This window comes from Pangasianodon hypophthalmus, chromosome 6, assembly GCF_027358585.1.
Source record: "Pangasianodon hypophthalmus isolate fPanHyp1 chromosome 6, fPanHyp1.pri, whole genome shotgun sequence".
Lineage (NCBI taxonomy): Eukaryota > Metazoa > Chordata > Actinopteri > Siluriformes > Pangasiidae > Pangasianodon > Pangasianodon hypophthalmus.
Window position 1 is genome coordinate 26,954,150 of NC_069715.1, and position 26,758 is coordinate 26,980,907.

The following is a 26,758-nucleotide window of genomic DNA, read 5'->3' on the forward strand; positions in this document are numbered from 1 at the left end:
CCCCGTCCTTAACCCGAGTCATTACCTCTAGTCAGCTTGTGTGCTTCTCACCTGAGCCTTCTCACTGTCACTGCAATCCAATCAGCCCACACGATCAGAGCAAACCCCTGCCTGTCAGTCTGCATTATAATCTAAAAGTCAATCCCACTGCATGTCCTTTGCGAATGGAAACGCAATGCTAACTGTTTGGGTTAGATTAGATCATCCTGTTTGCTCTTTCATCATAATGTCAATATAAAGACATGTGAGTGGCAATATACGGTATTAATTACAGATTGCAGTTGTCCACATAAATCTCCTGATTTACCTAAAACCTTGCAGTCTAAATATATTTTTCTAATATTTAAGAAGTTTAGAAAAAGGCTCACATGCTCCTACACTTTCATTCAAATCAAGAAATCCATATTATATATGCATGCAATATTTGAAACACCCTTAACTCTAAACACATACCAGTGTTACACGTTATATTATATTATGCAGTAACATTTGCCTGTTATGTGTTCTAACTTATTTCTTTAATGAAAATGGCACTTGACCAATCTGCACACTCATAAAAACACACATTAGATTATTTTCAACCTCATTAAACCATTCAGTGAGCTTGGGTTAGTACTGGAATGTTCTCCCTGTGTGAATGAGGCTTTCCTCCGGGTTCTCTGGTTTTCTCCCATCTCACAAAAGCATGTCAGTAGGTGGATTAGCTACTCTAAATTGCCCTTAGGTGTGAATAAGTGTGTGAATATGTGTGTGTGTGGGTTGGTGCATGGTGACCTGCAATGGACTGACGTCCAATCCAGGGTGTATTCTCGCCTCGCACCTAGTGTTTCTGGGATAGGCTCTGGATCCACTGCAGCGATGTCCAGGATAAATCGCTTATTGAAGATGAATGAATGAATCAATGAATGCATCTGTAACATGTTTGTTACAAGGTAATGATAAAACTCATACTGATATGTTAAAACTCAACACAAATGTGTTTATTTCACTGTTTTTGTCCATAATGAATACTGCATTATCTGGTGTTTTTGTGCTGAGTCATCCTGTATATCCCTGAAAACCTTGTTTTCTATATGTCTATGAGTCTATATGCTGTATATAAGTTATGTGTCATCATGACATGCATGTCATTTTCCTTTATAAACCTTATAAGTCACATTTGCTAGTTTGGGAACACTTTAAACCACAAAAAAAAAAAAAAAAAAATGATTTTTTCAAAATCATTTTTTACATTCAGAGCTGAAAATATTTAATGTTCATTCCTGTTCATAAGTGGACCCTCAGATCACAGATGACATTTTTCTCAAAATGTTGATAATTGTTGAATTTATGTTAGATCTTATTCTGTAAAATGACATACAAAAGCTATTTTAATGACAGCATATGATATTTTCTTGATTAAACAATAAAAAATAATATTGCAACAAACTGTTTTGTAAAAGCCTCGGTGTAAGAGTGTTCACATTTAAAGAACCATTTTAATTCTAAAATCATCCAAAGACTAGATGTTTGGTTTTATTATGTATGCAAATGTATGCATAATTATTTAGATGAAGCCTAAATAAAGGTCAAGTGCATAAATAAATGTCCATTTTTTGGAGGAAAAAGAATCTCAAGAATCTTGGTAATAATTTGACATTGAATGTGGTGTATATTATTTAAAACAGAGAGAGAGAGAGGGAGAGAGAGAGAGAGGGGGAGAGAGACAGAGATTTTTTTCTACCCCTGTTTTTCCTCATCCTGCAAAGCCGGTCAGCTGTAGATCACATGATCCTGGCGGCTGGCTCCTGCCGCGCATGCTCAGCCTGCTCTGTGTTGTCAGGCAAAGAATAAGCCTGCACTGGGAGCAGAGATCTGCAACAGATAAACACACACACACCTTCAAACACACATTTGGAGCAAGCCAGGAAGAAAGAATCAAAATCAAACAGCATGAAAATGGAGATGACTTCCTCATTAAGCTCACCTCATTTTTAAATTTTGCTCAGACATTTTATGATCTTGTTCTGAATGCTTCGTTGTGAGCCAAGAGAAGAGAGAAGGAAGCATCACTGGAGGAAAGCCCATTGAAGGAGAGGGACTGCAAAGAGCTTGTCCCTCCATCTTTTTTGTGAAGGTAAGAGATACAGGGATAAAAGAGGAGGAGAGAAAGATGGGGGAGGGGCGGCCTTGCCAGCATCCCTGATGTGATATATGTATCGGTATGTGATGCAAACCTGTCAGAGGTATGTGAGGATAGTTGATGGTGTGTCAAGGACATAGAGGAGGCAGGAGGACAGGTTCCTGCAGAATTAGACGAATGAAATGAACGGGATCATGATCTGTGCAAATATGCTTATACAAATCCTAACACTGTGTAGGAAATGTGTAGCGTTTGTGCATGTACTGTCACAATGAGTGTTAAATCGAGTCTCACATTCTTGGATAAATTCATGAATTCAGCATCGTTCTAGATGGCTCTTTTATGGAGACATGCAGGGACAAGAGGAGATTAACACTACAGGACGGAGGGATCAGTAAAGATGAAGTGGGGGAAGAGTTTTGCATTTTAAAAACCTTTAGATAACAGCTTGTTTTGACTAATAACTTTCTAAAAGCATTTAATCACCATCAAAACTCATAAACCTTTTTGCATTTTTGTTCAAACATATTAAGGAGTGCCTTGAAATCTTAATATTCAGCTCAAACAAACCTGAGTTTGTCAGTGATTTAAATCACAGATTGTTCTAAATTTGTCAAATTCATGTCACATATAGCATAGCTCAAGGCTCTGTAATGGGGCCTTTCCTTTTAATATCCTAATATAAATGTTAGCTGTGGAATAAATCAAAATAACCCACATAATTCTACATAATCATGTTGGGCCAGAGTCCAAAATTATAAACTATCTTGCAATAAATATTAGAAATTTCTATACTGTAATGATTAAAAATATATTTTAGTCTAGCTTTTAGGTAAGATACAAGTTCACAAATTCACATATAGTACATGATTTTCAGTCAGTGTTTTTTTTTTTAACAATATTTTTTAAATTATATTGTGCTAATTATTTTGTCAACTGGTCCATAAATAGCGTTGGGTTGAGTAGCTTCCATTCTAAGATCTAATCTTATTTTAGTTCTTATTAAAAAACATAAATTAAGTAATTAAAGTAATTATTGATAAAATATGGAAAATTGGAACTCAGTCCCACAAAACTAATTTAGAACATGCAGAAGCATGAACCCCCCCACACACACACACGCACACACACACACAGACACACAGCCTCTCACCCACACACTCTGCCATGATTCATGAAACAGTTACACAAGCCAGAAACGGCTGTTGCTAAGATACACGGCAAGGTGCAGAGTCGATGATTAAGCAAAGACAGACATAGAGAGTGATTATAAAGTGGTGTGATTAAGCAGTACAGAGACAAACGAGTTCAGCCCTGAAATGCAGATTGGGACATGAAAGCCGAGGCTCTGTCATCATTTTGAATCAACTGCAATTTGAGCGTGATACATTTTCCTCTAGAATAATGAGGTGTCATTTGTTGCTATTTTTAGGTTCTTTTGCTTTACAATGTTTCTTTCTCCGCAGTTCTCCATACAGAAGCCACAGAGCTTCAGACTCCATCTAAGCTGTATATTCCATGCCTTTGGGGTGTTTGATGTGAAATGGATGGGAACAGTCCAGACCTGTCAGAGCTTCATCTCTAAATGACTGATCCAATGGTAAAGCTGCATCTTTATTAAGCTTGGGGTTGCTCAGGGGTCATGCGTATACAAAGTCGACTACAGCTTTCTGACTTCCTTGCTCTCATATTGACTTTACTGCCTCAAAGACAGTGACAGATGATTTATCCAAGGTGAACTATGAAGAGAAGTTGACAAGGGCATGTTAACCTCTAACCACCCAAGTCGTGCAACAGAAAAGCGTTTGCTCTATCGTCCATCAGGGGATCACAAGTTCAAATCCTAATGATGCTACAGCCATATACATCGTCTCATTGACCACTTTATTAGGAACACCTGTACACCTACTCGTTCATGCGATTATCTAATTAGCCAATCGTGTGGCAGCAGTGCAACACATAAAATCATGCAGATACAGGCCAGAAGCTTTGGGTAACGTTCACATCAACCATCAGAATGGGGGAAAAAATGTAATCTCACTGATTTTGAACATGGCATGATTGTTGGTGCCAGACGGGCTGGTTTGAGTATTTCTATAACTGCTGATCTCCTGGGAATTTCACACACAACAGTATCTAGAGCAGGGGTGTCCAATCTTACAGTTGAAAACTTGAAAAATGTAGCCTGGTCTGATGAATCTTGATTTCTGCTGAGGCACACAGATGGTATGGTCAGAATTTGGCGCCAACAGCATGAATCCATGGACACAACCTGCCTTGTGTCAACAGTCCAGGCTAGTGGAGGTGGTGTAATGGTGTGGGGATTGTTTTCTTGGCACAGTTTGGGCCTGTTAACACCAATCAATCATCGCTTGAATGCCACAGCCTATTTGAATATTGCTGCTGACCATGTGCATCCCTTCATGACCACAATTTACCCATCTTCTAATGGCTACGTCCAGCATGATAATGCAACATGTAACAAAGCAAAAGTCACCTCAAACTGGTTTCATGAACATGACAATGAGTTCAATGTTCAAGTGGCCTTTCCAGACACTGGATCTGAATCCAATAGAACATCTTTAGGATGTGGTAGAACGGGAGATTCTCAGCATAAAAGTGCACCTGTAAAATCTGCAGGAATTGCATGATGCAATTATGTCAACATGGACCAGAATCTCAAAGGAATGTTTCCAACATCTTATGGAATCCACGCCATGAAGAGTTGGGGCTGTTTTGAGGGCAATGGGAGGCCCTACCCAGTAGTAGTATAGTGTTCCTAATAAAGTGCTTAGTAGGTGTATATACATGTATGTTAAGGTTACATAAAAATAAACCAAAAGCTAGACATAAATTCTGCAAAAAATGTTATTGGGCAAATTATAAAAAGTATGGTCTATTATAAAAGACATTGCTAGTGGTTGGGAAGATTTCACACAACAAATAGCAGACAACACATGAATGGAAAAAAAAACTACAGAGCCATAGACCTCAAACATCCCTATCAGTACAGCTGTCTTGATAATATGCAGGTGTAAACCACAACATAGGTGCACCATGCAAGATTTCACAACGCACTCTCAGACTAATGATAAGGAAGCTAAGAGAGAAGCAAACAGTCACTCGAAAAGAGTTGCAGGACAACCTGAAAGCAGCAGGAGCAACAGTTACACAGGAAGCAATAAGCAATAAACTGCACCGCAATCCACCGCAACTGATCCAATGGTAAGACTGCATCTTTAATTAGTCAGGGGTTGTCCTTCAGTGGTTGCGTGTGTACAAAATCGGCTACAACTTTCTGATTTCTCCGCTCTCATTCAGCTCCTTGGCTCATTACCAGCCTAACATTACTGATATGAACTCACTAATGTACACAGGTATGACTTCTCTCACAATGTCTGTGTTGTGGATATGACTTTAGGACTCAAAATCACTTGATTGGCCCCAGCGACACATACAGATGATTCATCCAAGGGGAGCGATGAGGGGAAGCTGACAAGGGCATGTTAACCTTTAAAAACTCAAAATGTCATAATATGTCATTAAGAGAGAAAATCATACTTTTGTGTTTTTGAGATTTTGTGTTGCTACATGGTGTCTAAACTGCAGGTTTAGGTGTGTATACCAGTTTCCTACAAATTATGCTAGCTTCTTAGTGCAGAATTGTGCCTAATTGGGCCTAGATGAATTGTTTAGTTGTTATATATGTACTCTTTGTTGCATTAGAAAGTCCAGCATGTTTTAAACTGATAAACACAAGGTTGACTATTTTGGACCGGAGACATACATATACACTATATGGCCAAAAGTATGTGGACACCTGATCATAACATTAATATATGCTTTTTGAACATCCCTTTCCAGATTTAGTCCCCCTTTGTTATTATAATAACCTCCACTCTTCTGAAGGCTTTCCACTAGATTTTGGAGCATGGCTGTTAGGATTTGTTCATTCAGCCACAAGAGCATTAGTGAGGTCAGGCACTGATGTAGGGAAAGGAGGCCTGGGGTGCAGTTGGCGTTCCACTCAAGTTCTTCCACTCCAACCTTGGCACACCATGTCTTCATGGAGCTCGCTTTGTGCACAGAGGGATTGGCATGCTGGAATAGGTTTGGGCCTCTTAGTTCCAGTGAAGGGAAATGCTACAGCAAAAACATTTTGCTTAAGCTTTGTGGCAACAGTTTGGGGAAGGAACACATATGAGTGTGATGGTCAGGTGTCCACAAACGTTTGCCATATAGTGTAGCTCACAGTTCAGCTTAGCACCTCTCTAGTTGTTATAGCTTGTTGTCTTTTCTTATTTTCACTTCAGCATGTTTAAAAAAAAACATGAGAGACTTCCTCAAACTGCTATTGTCGGTTATGAAGTTATGAAGATATGAATAACTGAATGTTTTTCATGCAGGACATCAAAGGCCAGTGTTGGACGGATGAGGAATCAGATGGAGATAATGAGCCTGAGCAGTTCCTCTATGGAATTCAGGTAAACAGCAATCAACTCAAGCAAGAAAAAAATGAAAATCATTATGCATAATATTTACAGTTTAACCTGATGAAATTTTGTGAGGTAACATGCTGTGTTATGTGTGCGCACTTGACTTGTTGTTTATCAGAGTCTTTCCAATACTTGTCCAAGACTCGTACTGGCAGGGAGGATGAAATGAAGAAAAGTTTGTAATCATACACCAGGAAAAGGGGATCAAAATCAGATAATACTACAAACATAAAACTAAGATCTAGGAAAACACTGAGGAAAAAAATAAAATAGCTCAGTACTCTAAACGAACTACATGACAAGAGTTTGCAGACTGATCATGGAAAACAAGTGACAGGTGATAAATCTCAAGAAAACAAATCAATAACAGAATAATGGAGAAGACTTGAATTAAAACTAACCATCCTGCTGTAAAATTGTAGTGTGTTTAATAGATATGACTAAAGTAGCAGCAATATATCTTCAAAATTTAAGTGTGAAAATGATATTTATAAAACTAGTGATTGTTCTGTTTTAGCAATTGTCATCACATGAGAGATAGGTCTTTCTCTTAACTTCGAGTAAAAATGAAAGTAATTGGTATAGAAAGCCTCATCAGTAATATTTAAATTTAAGCTTAATGTTTTATGCTAGTGACAGATTTATTTTTTATACATGTCAGTGTTATACATGTCTTATTTCTTGTGTTAAACTACTTAAAGTCCACTAATTCAGAATTAACAGTCAATAAAATCACTGTATATTTTATTTAGTTTATTAGATCCTAAAGACCCATAAAACTTTCCATACATGTATAAATAGACATAATGGACAAAAGCAGGACAAGGCCAGAATGCATTATTTGAACAACCTACAACTTAATACTATTCATGGAACTCAGAACTGTGAGCGTATTACAGCACATGATACCTGAAATAAAAAGTTATGAAGCACAGCAATCTGATCACAGCGCTATAATGAATGTTTTTTTTTCATCACACAGGGGAGCTGTGCAGCTGATTTGTATCGCCATCCCCAACTAGACGCTGACATCGAGGCTGTGAAAGACATTTACACGGATAGTGCCATATCAGTCAGGTATTGTAAGATGGGTTCTTGATCAACAAAATGGCAACAAAAACTGTTATACATAGTGGTGGTTATTATTTAATTGAATTTAATAATTCATAGGCAATTATACTGAATTTTTGCCAGGTATGCAAGAAAAAACTCCCCATCATCACCTCATTATTACGAGAAAAGATTCTCATTATTGTTAGAGAAGGGTCTTGTAATTATAAAAAAAAGCATATTGTTGTAACAAGAAATAAATATATCTTGTTATTAAGAGAAAACGTCTCGTTTTCACAAGAAAAACATCGCGCTATTACAAGGAAATGACAAATGGTGCAGTTGACAGAATTAGTCAGAATTTACTTCATGTTTGGCTTCAAGCACAAGAGATTTTAATGTCAATGAGTAGTGTAGACAGATTGTCGTTAATACACATACATTACGAAGGATTCGTAAATCCCAGTGTTTATAAACACTGCCTTAGTCCTAGTAAGATACCAATCTAATAATCTAAAGTAAGTAATAATCTCAGACACTGTTTTTACCTATAAAATGACATTTCTGTCCCATAAATCTTTTTTTTCCTACATCGAACAGAGAATACGGCACAATTGATGACGTGGATATCGACCTTCATATCAACATCAGCTTCCTGGATGTGCGTAATTCTGCTGTGACCTTTGCAATATTAAAATTAGTGAAAGCATTCCTGGTGTTTTGTCATAAGTAATTGTTATTCTGTTATATATGTGGCTTGTAGGAGGAAGTTGCGACAGCATGGAAGGTCATCCGAACAGAGCCCATCATCCTCCGCCTCCGCTTCTCCCTCTCGCAGTATTTGGATGGACCTGGTAAGCACTGAGTGCTGTAAACACTGTTGCTGGTTTATCTTTAGCAGCATGAATTTGTCTGTGTGTGAATTGTACAAGATGCTCAATAGGGTTGAGATCTCAGGACCATGAAGCAAGCATCACCTGGTGCTAGTATGGATCACCTCTCCTGTCTTTCTAAGAAACAAAGACGTCAAAATAAGGTTTAATATTTGGCATTTACTTCCGCTTTGGAAGAAAAACTGGATGTAAATAGACTATAAGCGCACATCCATATCACACAACAGCTACCAAGACACACGACGAGATGTATTAAGCCACTGTATCTTTTCAAACAGCTGCTCATGATATTTCATATTTCATATTTCAACTGTCAATGCATACCTTGTGACATGGTAAACTGTTGCCAGGAATATTCATCAGGGTGTGGATGCATGACATTTTCAGCTTCATGATATATGACATTGGAATCAGCCATTAGTGTAAATGTAGGGTAATAAACTGGCAACTAGATGTATGTATGTGTAAATACATTCTTTGTGTTTGCTACATTACAGTGTTTATCACTACATCTGTTACAGAACCCTCGGTCGAAGTATTTCAGCCCTCTAATAAAGATGGATTCAGCCTTGGACTTCAGCTGAAGAAGTAAGACATCCCTGTATTTGACAGCACAGACTTAAATTAGTTCCGTTGTTGCAGTTTTCTGCTATGTGACTTTTATAGAATCTGACAGCATTTTTCCTGTTGTTTAAACTTCCTGAAAAATTGGGCTCCATTCCTTAGCTTTAACCTCTTCAAATCTCAGGATCTGTCAGAGATCCTAGTTTATATTCCTCCCTATTCTAACTACTATAACTATTCTAACTACATTTCATAGGAGTTACTCAATAAACAAGGAATAAAACACAATGGTGCATGCTCTTATGGGAACATAATTAACAACAAGATGGTGCAAAGTGCAAAGTGGAGTTACTCTTACCACCTCAAAGTTATTAAATTATTTTCCTGTAACAACACATTTGTCAACAATTACAATTTTTATTTATTGAAGTATGACATGCATACTTTTTACCAATGCATTTTTAATGTTGTGGAAAGTCTGTGAAACAAGTTAGTTAGTTAGTTGAAATAAGTGGAAAATTTAAAGTTTCAGCTTTACCTCTGGTTGTTTCAAAGTGCTGAAACTGGAGACTCCTTCCAATTGTCCAAAATACTTGCAGAACATACTCACAGAAAACTTCATCATGGATGCTAATTTTTGCTAAGAACACCAGAATGGCACGACTTTGCATTTTAGTTAAAATACAGCACACAAATGAAGTGTGTCTTTGACTTCAGGATCCTGAGCACCTTCATTTCTCAGCAATGGAAACACCTGAGTAATGAGTTCCTGAAAGTTCAGCAGGAGAAGAGGCACAGCTGGTTCAAGGCTGGTGGGACTATAAAGAAGTTCCGTGCAGGCCTCAGCATCTTCTCCCCCATCCCTAAGTATGACAGCTGTTTACACTTCCTTTTTTTTGTCGATCTTGTCATTTTCATGCTATTTGAGTATTTGTTTGAGGAATTTAACTTTGCGAATGAGTGAAAGAACAGTGTAGAACAAACAGCATATAACCCATACACAGATACAACATAGTATAGACCACAGGCGATTGTTTTAAGACAACAGCAAATCCAGTGATTGTTTTACACAGAACAACACATCTTGATGTTTACTGGACAGTGCGCTCTTTGCTTGTCCCACCTTGATTCGCAGCTTCTCCTTATGATGATTGGTAGACTTCTCAAAGGGGAGGAACCTTGTAGCCAGCTGCCAATCAGTAAAGCAGGAATGAACATGACTGACATGTCAAACTTAAATATATCAGCAGCAGTCAGAATCGCTTGGAGCATGCTGTAGGTGTAATTTGTAAATATTGTAAATAAACTGTAACTATAAAGTTCAGTTTGATTATTTGCATTTATTTCTGAAATTTGTCATTTATAAGTCTAGTTAGCTAGCTGTCACCTCCTTCTTCAGCTAGCAGCTTAGCTGCTTTTTGGGATGAAATGGGAAAAAGATAGAAAGTTGTGCTTCCCCTATTTTAATAATCACCAGCCGCCACTGGAATTGACATATTACATATTAACTGCTATATGAAACACAAATTATAGAGTTCAGACATGATGTTAGAATCAGATCACAAGTGAAGAGCCGAATCGGCTAAATGTTCACACCTACTACTTTTATGTTTCTCAAATGTGTCTTGACCACATGATCTCATTTCATGACTAGAAAAGTTGGCAGATCTGCCAGAAGCAACCCAATATCACTTTAATTGCTTGGTAGCTAAATGTGCTTTTCAAACACAGTGAATGTCATGCTGTGATCAAGTAGCAAAACAGACATTAGCCTAAGCCTCTCTCATAGGAGATAGCATGATAATTACCAGTAACGGTAACATGACACTGTTATAAAACTGGACATAAACTATCATGTCAACTTATGACTCAATGACATCAAGTCTGTAAATATCATTCCTATAATGCCTGTTTCTGGGATGTAGTAGACATACGACTCCTTAGATAGCCTTCACAGCCTTTAGAAGTAGTAATGCTCAGAACAAATGATACCTGACAGCCACTTTTTCAGCTCTACATGGACATGATTTAAATTATTATGATGAAAACCATCACTGGATGGAAGAATAATGCTATAGATTTTGAAAGTCCCATTTAACCTGGTCTCTAAGGAAGCCTAATGGCTCTGTCTCGCCTCCAGATCTCCCAGTTTCCCGTTGATCCAGGACACGGCGCTGAAGGGTAAACTGAACGTGCCTGAGCTGAGAATGACCCGTCTTATGAACCGCTCCATCTCCTGCACCATGAAGAACCCAAAGGGGGAGCTGTTCAGTTATCCCCCCAACAGTCAGGTCAGATAGCAGGCCTTTCCTAATGCCCTCACACCTCACACACCACCTTTTATCTGCTGTACTATACTGAATTATAACAAAATAAAAGTGGAGACTCAGTTATTGTACCTGTGAGTTAAGTAAGAGGAGAATGTTAGTTTGTCATTTGTCAGGCATTGTAAGCTAACATTGTTCAATACAACGACATCACAGGCCTAATGCACTGATAAACTAATTCAAACATTATTAAAAATGTACACTGGTTATACACACTTGGTTTATATGGTTTTATTAAGCACTATGGGTAACAACAGCCAACAGTATACAGCCAAAATTGCAATGCTGTTGTGCTTTTGGGTTGGCTTTCGTGTTTTTGAATTTGCGATTATGTTTTTGGTTTTGCTCTTAAGTTTTTAGTTTGTTTACTGTGTTTTTGGTTTTGCTATGGTGCTGTTGTGTTTGTGGGTTTGCTATGGTGTTTTTGTGCTTTTTGTTTTACTGTTTTACTGCATTTTTGGTTTTGCTGTCATATTTTTGTTTTGTTGTGGTGTTTTCATGTTTTTTGAATTTGTGGGTAATTTTTTTGGTTTCACTCTTAAGTTTTTGGTTTGTTTACTGTATTTTTGGTTTTGCTATGGTGCTGTTGTGTTTTTGGATTTGCTGTAATGATTGGGGTTTTGTAGTTGTGTTTTTGGATTTGCTGTTGTGTTTTTTGGATTTGCTGTAATGATTTGGGTTTTATAGTTGTGCTTTTGGGTTGGCTTTCGTGTTTTTGAATTTGCCGTTATGTTTTTGGTTTTGCTCTTAAGTTTTTGGTTTGTTTACCATGTTTTTGGTTTTGCTATGGTGCTGTTGTGTTTGTGGGTTTGCTGTGGTGTTTTTGTGCTTTTTGTTTTACTGTTTTACTGCGTTTTTGGTTTTGCTGTCATATTTTTGTTTTGTTGTGGTGTTTTCATGTTTTTTGAATTTGTGGGTAATTTTTTTGGTTTCACTCTTAAGTTTTTGGTTTGTATACTGTGTTTTTGGTTTTGCTATGGTGCTGTTGTGTTTTTGGTTTTGCTGTTCATATTTTGGTTTGTTAATGTGTTTTGCACTTATGGGCCACTGTAGTCTATAGTGTCTTTTATGTATATTATAATGGATGTTCTTTTTTGTTTGAAACTGACCTTGAAAAGACTCGAAGGTTCTCTACAGTTCTGTACTGCCAAGCTGAAAATTTCCAGTCAAATGGTTCTTCACAGCTGAAATTCGGTTATGATGAAGCCATTTTGACAGCAGATGATTTACAGCCACTCCAGGCCCCCCTGAAGCTTGTCTCCCCCCTCGTCTGCCTCTGCCTGACGTGGCTGGCTGGCGCCCTTTCCCATAATGCTTTGTCTCCATTGACCCATCAGACTGTGGCAGTCCCGGCGGGCAGGGCCCCGGCGCAGATTACCACGCGGCAGCTGATTGAATTGTTTTTCTCATCCCAGGCGGGCGGCCACTGCAAGAACATCCCCACTCTGGAGTACGGTTTCTTAGTGCAGGTACCCACTTGATTCAAGCTTTGCAACAGGAACTCAATATAAATCTTCACACATAAATAGACTAACTTCATCTTCCAACAAGCACTGAATGGATTTAATTCATGTTATTGTGTTAATTAACTGCTAACTCAACAAGTCTGCATTGCATTCATCCACACATATGCATGATTCATGCAGCAGCATTGATGATTTGTCATAAATCTGTCACAATCATCGGTGATGTGTGACATTATCACGGATCGCTCACAATTTACTCATCTGTGTGTTTGTGATGTGAAATTTACCAGACATATTTTAGAATATGAATGTAGGTGGTGAAGATGTATAAAACGTTACAGACCAGAATGATAGGAACACCACTAGATGAAAGGCTTTTATAAAGAAATGAAAAGTCTAAATTAACAGGGACTATACAGGGTAAATTGACTTGAACCTAATTGTAAATGTGCAACTCAACGAAATCTTAAAAAACAAACAAACAAACAAACAAACAAAAAAACATCCAAACATTTTTCAAAACAAACAAACAAACAAACAAACTTAAATTGTTTATTTTCTTCCTCTATATCAGATTTTCTTGGGAAAATAAACTGAAATAAATATTGAAATAAAACTTGAATTGTTTTTCTTCTACATCAGGTATTTTTGGTTAAATAAACCAAACAACAACAAAAAATTGTCTTTGATCTTTGGGGAAAACAAACAAACAAACAAAAAACACATCTTTATCACATACTTATACATGTTTTTTTTTAAAGAAACAATCTAACTTAAACAGTTTTTTTACATCAGATTTCTTTGAAAGCAAACAAAAATTAAACAAACAAACAAATAAACAATAAAGTTTGATTGTTTTCCCTATATCGGATTTTTTTTTTTTGAAAAACAAACAAGGAAAAAAACAAAAAACCCTTAATTTATTTTTCCTTGCATCAGAGTTCTTTGAGGGAAAATAGAGCTAGCTTGCAAATACAACTCATCTCAGATCAGAGGACTTCTCCTTAAAGACTGTAAAAAAATTCACAAAAAATTCTTTATCGTAAACTGTGCAAGTATGGGTTGTTCACTGTTCCCTTAATCCACTTGTTTTTTTTCTTCTTGTCTTCTATCAGATAATGAAGTATTCTGAGCAGCGGATCCCGACACTGAATGAGTACTGTGTGGTGTGTGATGAGCAGCACGTCTTTCAGAATGGCTCTATGCTCAAGGTACCACACACACACACACACACACACACACACACACCACATGACATACAGACATCACAGCCACATCAGATCAATTACTGTAAAGTAGTTTATTGTATAATAAAGGAGGAGTGTATTTATTTTCTCTGATAGCTGTGGTAATCTTTTTTTAAGCCTGCAGTATGCACCAGAGAGCTGTGTGTGTTCTCTTTTTACACTTTGGGAGTGATGTCAGGTGCAGCTGAAGAGGTGGCTACAGGAGCTGAGGTATACACTCACACATAAATATATAAACATATAATACACTTGCATTTCCACATGCACATGTCTAGGGTGGTGGATGAGCACTGTCCAGTGGCTTATATTGTCTTTTGCTCTGATAAGAAACCAAACTGTAGTAGCCAAAAGTAATTAGCTAACATCTAACTAATTAAACGTTAACATTTGATTAACATTATGTGCTCTGCTTCATAATAGCATTGTTAGCAGTTTAGCAGTGCAAGCTATCTGTACTAGCTACATACACTCAACAGAGGCACCCAACATGTGAAAAGGCAAAAAGTACCAAACATGCTGAAAATGTTCCAAACAACAACAACAATAATAATAATCACAGCTCAGAAGGGCACCACCAGCTTAGCAGCAAGACCCTGCAATAAACACTAGAACACAGAAGTACTTATAGTCATCGATAATTGCACTAGGAAGATGGACAGGTGTGTGTGTGGGCAGGATGGCTGATCTGAAGGCAGAGAATGCCAAAAGTGTAGGTGTTTCATGAGGTGGTCATGACAGTGGCATTTAACATGGATTCAGAAAACTGGCAATTATGACTCTTTCCATCTGTCACACCTGCTGTGAAGAAAAACAAAAGATGTCAAAACTCCCTGTGGAGTATTACTTCCCAACAGGCAAATCAAGCCAATAAAGAAATAACTGTTAATATGTGGAAAATTCTGTGCATATCACGTTGCAGGATGAAAGTAACTGCAGCCTCAATGAGTGGCGGCCTGGGAAAACCCTTCAGATGATCAAACTTCTACTATATACAGTCTTTCCTGAACTGAAATATGTCAGTCTTTCTTGAATCTGAAACCCTTTTCTCAATCACAAGTAAAGAAAATTACATATCAAGATTTCAGTCCAATGATGCCATGCCTACCTATACATTTATAACCTAATACTTATGGAAAACACAACATTACTGCCAAACTTGAATGAATTATACATCTAAAATAGGAAAAGAGTTCTGGCTTTGATTATCAACATAATCCACAGCAGTCTCTGTCTCATCACTTGAGGTAAAATTCACTAAAAAGCGAGCTTCGTCATTGTCTCTTCACTTGACTGATCTCTGTTCACGCTAACATAAGTGGGGAAATAATCGCTGAGTCATTCTATCAGTTCTGTTCTGTTTGACTAAATTTCTTTACATTAATGACATTTATAAGGTCACTTAAACATTTAAAACTTTGTTCATTGACATCTTTACAAAGTGTATAAGTGCTCTTCTCTGTTTTGATGATGATGTGACGGTATAAGAGCATCACAGACATTTTGACAGCCGGTATCTGATTACAAACTAAATTGATTAGACTTATATCTGTTTCGCTATGGTACGTTGAGTAGCTAACCAAGAAAAATTTCAAAGTGTGTCATTCACTATGTGAGGAAATCACACTTAGCTAGCAGCTAACTTTAGCTAACTTTAGACAGACTGACAGTTTTTACCACTGTGTATGTTAAAATGGCTCCTTAACTGTCGTGACAGCCAATGCAAGGATAGACATTAACCTAAATTAAAAAAAAAATCCAAATAAATAAGTCAAAGTATATTATTAACGGAAAATGTTTTCCATATTTCCATTACTGGTTTTCAAAGATTCAGTTGTAGCGACATCCGACTGGTTTTCCCAAACCACCTCACATATGTGATTGTTACTGTAAGGAGGATTGACTCGAGTTCTAGTGTGCTGTGTGTTCTTTTGGATGTTGTTGTGCAGGTTGTGGATCTTCTAGTTGCCATGTGTAGAGCTGCTCTAGAGTCTCCCCGGAAGAGCATCATCTTTGAGCCATATCCCTCAGTAGTCGACCCCAATGACCCCAAAACCCTCGCCTTTAACCCCAAGGTGACTGTCCATCTTCTCTTATGGATTGGGTGTTTGTATTTTACAATTCCTGACATGACATTACTTGCCCTCAGAGATACTCTCTCAAATCTACTAATTTGTAGAAACAACTGATATATATACTGTTATATGTTATATGATGCTGAAGGAATATGCTGTCCAGTTTAGTCTCTTTCTACCTTATTTTATGCAAAATTGTGTTTTTTGTAGATTATATAGTTTAGTCAATCTATGCTCTCTACCATTAATTAATCGTTCTGTTTGTATGCCGTGTGTTTGTCCATGGACGGTGGGCCACAGAAGAAAAATTATGAAAGACTGCAGAAGGCGCTAGACAGTGTTATGTCCATACGAGAAATGACCCAGGTATGGCAGTTTGCAAAGTCATTAGCACACCTCTGTAATGCCCAGAACAGGCCCAACAATGTTATATGATGTGCATTTTCCAGATTGTTTTGTATCAATTTGAATATTAATTCCAGTGATAAGGGACTGTTATGCAAGAGTTGTCTGTGTTATAAATGAACCAGTGTTCAGTTTAACTGCACTATGATATGTTGGTCTTTGATGAAACTGTACTCTGAGTCTGTCTTTGCTTTAAGTGTCCTATGACAGCCCTATGTTTTTTGCTTTAACTCTAATGTGAGTGAGTATCTGTACTAACTGTGAGTGTGTCTTTTGTGTAACTGTATTCTGCATAAGAGTGTCTATGGTGTAACTGTACTATGGGTGAGTGGGTGTGTCTTTAGCGTAACTGTACTATAACTGAGTGTGTCTATGGTATGAGTTAGTATTACTGTACTATAAGGGGTGAGGGAGTATGTTTTTGGTGTTACTTTACTATGAAGGGTGAGTGAGTGTGTCTTTGGTGTAACTGTACTATAACCAAGTGTGTCTATGGTATAAATACTATGAGTGAGTTAGTGTTACTTTACTATGAAGGGTGAGTGCGTGTGTCTTTGGTGTAACTGTACTATAACCAAGTGTGTCTATGGTATAAGTTAGTATTACTGTACTATAAGGGGTGAGGGAGTATGCCTTTGGTGTTACTGTACTATGAAGGATGTCTGTGTCTTTGATGTAATTGTACCACAAGTAAGTGTGTCTGTGGTATAACTAATTACTATGAGTGAGTTAATGTTTGGGGTTAGTCTGAGGAATGAGTGAGTGTGTCTTTGGTGTTACTGTCTTTGGTGCTACTGTCCTTTGAGTGATGAGTGAGTGTGTCTTTAGTGTTATAGTACTGCAAGGAATATGTGAGTGTGTCTTTGGTGTCACTGTGTTATGAGGGAAGAGTGAGTGTGTCTTTGGTGGTACTGTGCTGCCAGGAATATATGAGTATGGTTTGGTGTTACTATACTCTGAGGGATGAGTGAGTGTGTTTTTGTTGTTACTGTACTGTGAGGGATGAGTGAGTGTGTCTTTAGTGTTACTGTCCTGTGTCATATGGGTCGGTACTGTACTGTATCATATGACTCTGTTACTATAGTACATGTGCTTCTATACAAGGGATAAGTTAGTATGTGTTTGGTGTAACTGTACTATGAGGAATGAGGCAGTGTTTGGGGTTATTGTACTCTGAGGGATAATTTTAAAGACATCTGTATTTGCTGCAGCTATTTTGTGGTCTTTTGTGTAATTGTGGCCCTGTGTATGTTAACAGGGATCTTATTTGGAAATAAAGAAACAAATGGATAAACTCGACCCCCTGGCTCATCCTCTACTACAGTGGTAAGTGACATAAATACTTTCATTTTTTATGTACATTTCCATACACAGTTTCATTATCCTAAACATATACTAGTCTTTCTCTCGTATTGTTTTTGCTTTCTGACTGTGTTCTTCTGCCTTCTGCAGGATAATATCCAGTAACAGGTCTCATATAGTCAAACTGCCTCTGAGTAGGGTAAGCTACTCCTTTTCTGCTAACCTGGCATGAGTGAAATTCAGTACTAATTTATTCACTGATATTTCATTAAGTTGTATGCTTGTGTACTACTTACTTACCTTATTACCTGCTGAGTCTGGGCAATATTTCTGTTTGAACAGCAGCTGAAGTTTATGCATACGTCCCATCAGTTTTTGCTCCTGAGCAGCCCACCTGCCAAAGAAGCTCGATTTCGGACAGCCAAGAAGCTCTACGGCAGCACCTTTGCATTTCAGTGAGCAGTTTTATTTTTATTGGACAACAATTAGGGGTGGATATTCATATGTTTCCAACATCGAACTAACCAGAATAAGCATGCATGGTTGCTTTTTTTTCTGAATTTGAACATAAAACTTGCATATTGGTGTCAGTGTGTACTGAATTTGTACCAAGCTTACTGATAGGTAGACATACTCACTTTAAACTCAAACAACTGCAGGAGCTAATTTTTTCCGATTTTACATGCACATCGGCTTTGAGATCTTTTTTAGATGTGCAACATCAGGAACTTCATTGTGATGGCATTATTGTATTTTTGATAGTGTCTTTATAATACAGCAAATGACACCCTTAAATATCCCCTAACATTCATGTTATATGGCAATAGAAACTACCTCTATAGTGGCTGAGTAATTATTTATAAATTGATATAATCAGATCTTATACTCATATACACATCCCTGTCCCTTTCTGTACCACTCTAGTGGTTCTCATATCGAGAACTGGCACTCTGTTCTGAGAAATGGACTAGTCAATGCCTCCTATACCAAATTACAGGTATGTATCTTTCTACTAGAAGGGGATCTGGTACAGGGTACAGATTGGCTGCCTGGCCCATGCACTTTGATAATAGCAAATGGCCTTGTACTGTTTCAGGTCATAAGAGGCATGTTTGCTGTGCTAACCCTAATGATTACACACACTCCAGTGTGATGTTCATGCTTCACAATCATGCCACAGTAATAAATAAAATAAAATAAATTCAAATAAAATTCTTGAAAATAAAGGCTTTTCTTTTTACAATGCTCCCACTCATGCTAATAAGCATTTTATCTTCGTCAGGGTCGTGGTGGATCCGGAGCCACCTCCAGTGAGGTGGGAATACACTGCATGGAACGCCAGTCCATGCATCACAGTTCCTTTAAATTGTTTTGCAATATGTACATCATGGATGACTTTAATTATGACCAGTCATCTAATATGTAATCCAATTAATGGAAATTGCGATGTACTGGTGTCCTATCCAGAACATATTCCTGCCTCACGCCCCGTGATGGGCTCCGGATACACAGCAACTCTGATTAGGATAAAACGGTTACTATAGATGAATGAGTAAATAAAATGAATTAATAGACATATGAGAAAGACGGAGAGTTAATCCTACTAGTTGTTGTTTCTTTCTATTATATTTCTGTTTTTGACCAAGTAAATACCTTATATGGAAAAATGTTTGTGGAAACCTGACCATCACAGCTATATGTGCGTGTTAAACATCCCATTCCAGATTTATTCCCCCTTTGCTGTTATAATAACCTCCACTCTTCTGGGAAGGCTTTCACCTAGATTTTGGAGCGTGAATGTGGGGATTTGTGTTCATTCAGCAACATGAGCATTAGTGAGGTCAGGCACTGATGTTAGACGGGAGGCTTGGAGTGCAGTCGGTGTTCCAGTTCATCCCAAAGGTGTTCAGTGGGGTTGAGATCAGGGCTCTGTGCATGACACTCGAGTTCTTCCACTCCAACCTTGACAAACCATGTCTTCATGGGCCTCGCTTTGTGCGCAGGGGCATTGTTCATGCTGGAATAGGTTTTGGGCCTCTTAGGTGCAGTGAAGGGAAATTGTAATGCTACAGCACACAAAGACATCCTGTACAATTGTGTGCTTCCTACTTTGTGACAACAGTTTAGGGAAGGACAACATATGGGTGTGATGGTCATGTGTCCACAAATCTTTGACCATATAGTGTATTTCACAATTGTGAGGTATCAAGCTGTGAGAGTCAGTGAAGTGATCTGGTAAATCTAATTTGAACAGTATGTAGCATATCGATCCGGATGTTTAAATTTAGCATGTCAGGTTAACTTTAGGTCGACTAGGACCTCAGTTGAACCATGACTAACCTTCATAGTTAGACTAATATCAGACGATCTTCCTCTCTTCAACCCAAGCTGCATGGGGCAGCCTATGGGAAGGGCATCTATCTCAGCCCCATCTCCAGCATATCTTTTGGATATTCAGGTAGGCCTCTCAGCTGGAATCGTGTCATGGCACCATGCGTCTCTGTCATGCTCACGTTTTTCTCATCATGTGCTTTCGGTGCCATGCTGTTTATATGGTGCTCATGGATGTGTGTTGCCTAAACTTAACATCATTATATTATTTCCCATTGTATCCGTGGTTGGGGTTTGTTAGTTGTATTGTTTGTACTGTCATTTCTTTATTTGTTTCATGTATTTAACCAACAATTACATATCAGATGTCAGCTAAATTCTTGTGCTAACATCATACAAAGCTAAAGAAGCTGACCCCATGTCTCAGCTGATTGACAGTATTTAGGGTAAGACAGGAAATGGTGTAATGGTTTATTTTTTAGGCCCAAATGTTCCTTTAAGGCTCTTACATTAGAGAATAAATGTGTAGTAATTACAATATAGGAACATCCCCAGCTAATACTCATAGCGCACACAGTGGGTGCTTGAAAACAACTATAAACTGCGGTAAGATGTTATGACTTATAAAACCCTCATGTCTGGTGTAATATGTGGACCATTTTATTGTAGCTGGTGTCATATGTATAATAATATTTCGTGCTATTGACTCTGCCATTGATCTCTGCCATTAATCATATTGCATTTTTCATCCATCATCAGTGCTTCATGATGTGATGCATGGGCTTCAGTGTAAGTGCCGTATAAAGTTATTAGATACTATAGCTCCGTTTGTGTGTGTGTGTGTACAGGAATGGGTAAAGGACAACACCGAATGCCGACTAAAGATGAACTGGTGCAGCGCTATAACCGTATGAACACAATCCCACAGGTAAGACCTTCAGTATCTTCAGGAACGTAGTGCATTTAGCTCAGTTTGTATCTCATTAAAGACTGGCTTTTGTTTTCATTTTTTTTTTTCAGAGTCGCCCGATTCAGTCACGCTTCCTACAGAGTCGGAATCTGAACTGCATTGCACTTTGTGAAGGTATGTTGTTTTTCTATAAGTAGATTAGCTTGTAGATTTAGAGATAGGTAGGGTGAGAAACTGTATTTTTAAGGAAACCAGAGACTGCAGTGTTTAGTAGTTTGTGAGTCTCCCAGTGTTTGATAGATGTTACTGTAAACTAGTGCAGGGGATGAGTTATTCCCCCTGTACTGAAGATTGTGTCTGGCCTGCAGATTATTTTGCAGGTGCAATAAATATTATTGTGTTTCATCTGTGTTCCTAAAAATAAATCATGACAACTCATTTTTATTTGAACTTGCATGATAAGCATAAAATATATAAAAGTTACACAGGGCCCATTGGTCTGTTTGCCTAGTCTGATTATTTTATAATTAAGGGCTTTAAGATTTACAGTGTTTACTGAGTTTGCTCCATGGCGCATTTACCCTCTTAGTGTGGACCAAAATAACCACTCACAATCATTTCCTGAAGGAAATGACTAAACATGCTCAGTATCGTGGGTTAGAAGAAGCATTTGATGGCACATTCCTGGCCAAAAAACACAGATCTTAACAATTATTTAATATTGTACCACAGCACCGTTGAGTTCGTAATTCTGACTGGTCAGAAGGTGTTGATTAATTGTCTATAATAGTATAATATTTCTATAATCATTTCTATGTGATTCATATGATGAAGAATCTGCATAAACAGATTTAAAAACAAGTGTCATATGGTGAAGTTTTCTGTAAGGAAACTTTTATTTAACATTTATGGAAGGAGTCTCCAGTTTGACAGTCAGTATGTTTATCCACATGGGAAAGTCTTCAAGACAGGGGAGTTTGTGCTTCGTGCTCTGGTTTCTTAGTAACATGACAAGCTGAGTTTAAAAAAAAAAAAAATTATAATTATTTTTTAAAATAATTATTATTAACAAATTGCTGTGATATAAGAGGACTAAAAGACTTCAGGACATGCTGTTATTGAAAAACTTTGGGATGGTAACAGTAAATCTGTCATTGATTATTTTCCTATAACAGCACACCACCCAATGTTTTATTCCTTATATATTGTTATTAGTTAATGATTTATTTGGTGGATTCTGGTGATTAGTATGTACCTCAGCAGATGAGGCTTTTTTTTTTTTTGCAAACATTTTTCTGACCAGCAAAAGTCCAGAATGTACATTTTATGTACATAAAAAAAAAAAAAACAATTAGAAGTCCCAATTTTGCTCAGATTTCTTTTTGACCCTATTTGATTTCACATCACACATATGTAAGGGGATCAGGAAAAAGCAGCTGCTGGTGATGCTGTAGGAAAGCGCAGGACTGGAAATATACTCTCAGAAGATTTTCATGCATTGGACGCTTTCTGCAGTGGGATTGTATCAATACTGGATTGTGTTGGGTTTGTCTGGGAGCAGACTGAGATCACCTCACGCAGTGTGATTGCTATGTTCCTGCCTAAACTAACCACACTAAGGCTTAATTGATACAGAGTAAATCTTGTATACAGTGAGTATGAGGTTTAATGTTTTTAATTTGATATGCTCTGTCACAGTGATCACATCCAAGGACCTCCAGAAACATGGAAACATCTGGGTGTGTCCTGTTTCAGACCACGTGTGCACACGCTTCTTCTTTGTGTGAGTACCTGTGTGTGTAACAATTTACAGAACTGATTGTGTGTGAAGAGTGTATGTCTAGTGTGCATGACTTCCTGTGAACATGTCGAGTCACTTTACACTCTCCCACCAGGGGGCGATGTTGGACCAAACATGAATCCGCATGTACACCGCATCTCTGGCTCGTATTCCCAGCCCTGGTCCTGGGGTACCCCCTGTCCTGCACATATTCATGTTTTCCATTTCCCATTTTTCCCATTTTCCCTGCTTCCAACACTTCTGATTCAACTAATTAACTAAACAATAGTCTTTCCTGAGTGAAAGTGGTGTGTTAGAGAGGAAAAACACTAAAATGTGCAGCACAGGGGATACTCCAGGACCATAGGTTGGGAACAGGCAGTGACCTAAATTACAGTTTGACTACCAGTTGTCTTTTTATTAAACCAGATTACTGTTCATTTACAAAACGGACAAAAACACCAGTGTTTAATAAATAATTTATTAGTAATACAATTTGTAATAAACACTTCTTCCGTCATGCAGAGTAGTCCGTTAGCAGTAAGATTTTATTAGTAAGCAGCATAATTGGCAAATATTAGGTAATTCCTATTAATTATTAGGATTACTGTTAATTTTTAAAATGATGACCAAATTAATATGATTTTAAATGTTTAAATGAAATGTTTTCCGACATGGGAAAGCACTTTTTGCGGACTCACTCTTACAGCTTGCGTTTCTCCCTGTAACATGACAAGTTGCCTATTTTTGGCATATTAACCTGAAGAAAGAAAAAAAGAGCAGGTAGTGAGAGAACTTCTGTTTATAGCTGCTATAACATCAGTGATAACAGGAATTATCACAATTAAAAATTGTTTTCATTGTCAGATTGCTGTGGCATAAAAGGAATAAAACACTTTGGGACATCACACCACCACAACATATCATTGACATGGTACACAACACTATCATACATTTATTTACTTAAAACACATAGTTATTTACTTTTCAAATTTGCACATAACATATCTGTACATACAAAATTGCACATAATCTGTACATACAAATTGTCTATTTTGCATATTGTGTTTTTGCTATTTGTACATTGTCTATTTGTCTATTATTCTTTTTATTTTCTGTGTCTTGTCTTGTCACTGTCATTCTGTTGCACTGTGGAGCTTCTGTCACTAAATTCCTCGTATGTGTAAACATACCTGGCAATAAAGCTCATTCTGATTCTGATTCTGATTCTGATTATTTTCCTATAACAGCATGTCTCATTGTTTTATTCCTTATAACTATAACTTCGAGAGCTCAGACTTGAACTAGTTGGAGTTTGTCATGCACTGTTCTTAGTTCTTCCTCTCTCTCTCTCTCTCTCTCTCTCTCTCTCTATCTCAGATATGAAGATGGCCAGGTAGGAGATGCTAACATCAACACCCAGGAGCCCAAGGTGCAGAAGGAGATCATGCGTGTGATTGGCACTCAGATCTACTCTGGCTGAGAGGGAACCTCTGGGCCATCTGCAGGGACTCAGCACTGCAGAACCAGCTGTAGCGCCTTAGCTTTTGCTCAGAGTGAAGAAGCAGGAGAGCCGAACCTTTCAATCCCCCTCTGTCCTTCCCTGTGCTTCTCTTCTGCCTTTTTTCTTTCTTCTTTTCCTGGCTTTCATGAGGAGGTTTGGATGTGCGTCCCCTCCCTTCTCCCTGTGTGGTTTGTCCTGTTCAGGGCAGCTGAGACTGATGGACCATCCTCTTCCTCCTCCCATAGCAGGAAGTGATTTGAAAGTATAATGCCTGAGCAAACTTCATGTGGAAGTATTTTATATGGCACACTATAAAGAGCCAACTTTTGGCACACTGTGCACATAGGCAGTTTCACAGCCAGCGAATGCTAACGAGGGAACAGAATTTCACACGACTCATGGCTCAGACTCTCATCTACGTGCCACCTCCTTCCAGAGCGATGGATGAGATGCCTGATTGGATCCCTAAATCTGTCAATCAAACTGATGTGAACTCACCCAAGCATGGGCTGCTATCTTTCTATCCTCGGACACTCGGTTTCATTTCCTTTCAGTCCTGAGCTTAATAACCGTATCGTTCCGTCTCCACTCTTCGACTCTTTATAGCTCTCTCATACACCAAACATTTATCATTCAGAATATCTATAAATACAAAGTAATTTAAAAAAACTTTATTATATTTCTGGTCTCTGGATCGTAAGCGACGGATCTTCTCGCACCCTTATTGCGTTTGTAAAAAAATCCTCGTCTTGATCTGTTTACTTTCATATTCTTTGAGTAATGGCGTATTAATATCCAAGATGCGGTTATCTCCGGGGCTGCTGTTGTTCAGCTACTCCTTCTGGTAAAATCAATTTCCTTTTCTTTTGTCTCCGGTGCACAGCATGGCAGAAACACGAACGCGAACATGCACGCACGCGCGCTGGAAAGATGTTTACTGCAATTTATCAGTGGGAGCATGGGTGCTTCTGTTTGACAAATGAAATAACGAAATTTCATTATTGCTCATATTCACAGCTATTCCCCCTAATCACTGGTTTCTCTAATTTCATTATGTCCTGGGCGGGAAAAGCTCACTGACAAGGTCATTTAACATAAATCGAAGAAATCAAAACCTCATTTAACGTTCCTTAACAGCTACGGTTATGGACACAGCCTATTTCTTCGTAGTATATAACTGGGCTGCCTCTTATCCTCCAGCTGTTCTTCTTTTTAAATATATTCCTTCAGCTTGGTGTGATTTATGAAAATGCTGTGCAGCCTAACTGTGTGTTTCTCCACATACAAGGTTGTATATTCAACCAGTGGAGTCTGTTATCACTTAAACAAACCTACAAACGTAACAAGTGAACTAACACTCTGGACTTAATGAATGTTGAAGCTGTATGAAGGATTTTATTGAATGCAAGCGGGTTGTAAATAAAATCACGGTGTTAACAGCAGACGATGAAACAGCTTAGCCGTCTTTCGTCTCCTATACAGGCTCCTGGTTGCATTTATGTTGGTCCAGTTCTGTTTTATTGCTTTTATTGTGTGTCAGTGCTCGGTGTAAAAACTGAGCCGATAAAAAGCAGTAACCACATGAACGAATAAAGAGACCTTGTGCACAGTTTTAGGTAATACTGTGTATTTGTATCCAAAGCAAAATGTGAGACTGAATATAATTTAACTGAGCCTTAAAGTCACCCAAAATTTTAAAAGCCATTTCATATATTTTTTTTGTTTCTTTATTGAATATTACTTCTATTTTTCGTGCCCCATCCAGGGTGTACATTCCCGTCTCAGGGTACCTGGGAAAGGCTCCGGACCCACAGCAGCTTTGACCAGAATAAAGCATTAATTCAAGAATCCCTTTTATAAATACTATTAGACAACCGAAAATCCTCATTAAGAATAGCAGATTCTGTGAATATGCAGTTTGTAAACGCCCGCAACCTTGCACATGCTGCGCCATATTCCTCTTGTAAACTGGTATTGCATGACTTGCGTTTGCATATTACATTTTCATATTTAGTTATTTTGTCCTCGGAAAGGAAAGAAAAAAGTTCTGTACAATTTTAGGTGACTTTTGGGTGAGAAGGTCTTGATGACGGGGACCAACAGTAATTCTCTGGTAGTTCTGGGAAGTAAACACCAAACCTTTTAGTCTAACAACAGTTGGTATTTGCCTCAGTTCTCCTGTAGAGGGCCCCCTTCCACAACAATAAGACACACACACACACACACACACACACACACACACACACACACGCGCGCTCCCAAAACCCCCAGTGTGTAAAATGAGGCCTG

At 38.1% G+C, this 26,758-nt stretch overlaps 1 protein-coding gene across 5 annotated transcripts; it reads left to right on the forward strand.

Annotated features, from left to right (window-relative positions):
* The first annotated feature begins 1,773 nt into the window (after positions 1-1,773).
* LOC113526325 (protein mono-ADP-ribosyltransferase PARP6) lies at positions 1,774-26,081 on the forward strand. Of its 5 annotated transcripts, none has more exons than XM_026913267.3 (23): positions 1,774-2,116; positions 3,589-3,722; positions 6,529-6,606; positions 7,601-7,695; positions 8,269-8,329; positions 8,432-8,522; positions 9,083-9,149; positions 9,843-9,992; positions 11,266-11,416; positions 12,790-12,921; positions 14,034-14,129; positions 14,283-14,375; positions 16,112-16,237; positions 16,538-16,603; positions 17,901-17,968; positions 18,095-18,143; positions 18,290-18,399; positions 18,869-18,941; positions 20,333-20,402; positions 21,124-21,203; positions 21,296-21,359; positions 22,884-22,968; positions 24,346-26,081. In XM_026913267.3, exons 2-23 carry the CDS (start codon positions 3,708-3,710, stop codon positions 24,446-24,448), a joined length of 1,923 nt encoding a protein of 640 aa, XP_026769068.1. In that variant the 5' UTR covers positions 1,774-2,116; positions 3,589-3,707; the 3' UTR covers positions 24,449-26,081. The 5 variants fall into 5 exon arrangements, with proteins under 5 accessions (XP_026769068.1, XP_026769069.1, XP_026769072.1 ...); XM_026913268.3 differs by having other exon boundaries at positions 16,541-16,603; positions 18,287-18,399; XM_026913271.3 differs by having other exon boundaries at positions 12,868-12,921.
* The last annotated feature ends 677 nt before the right edge of the window (positions 26,082-26,758 follow it).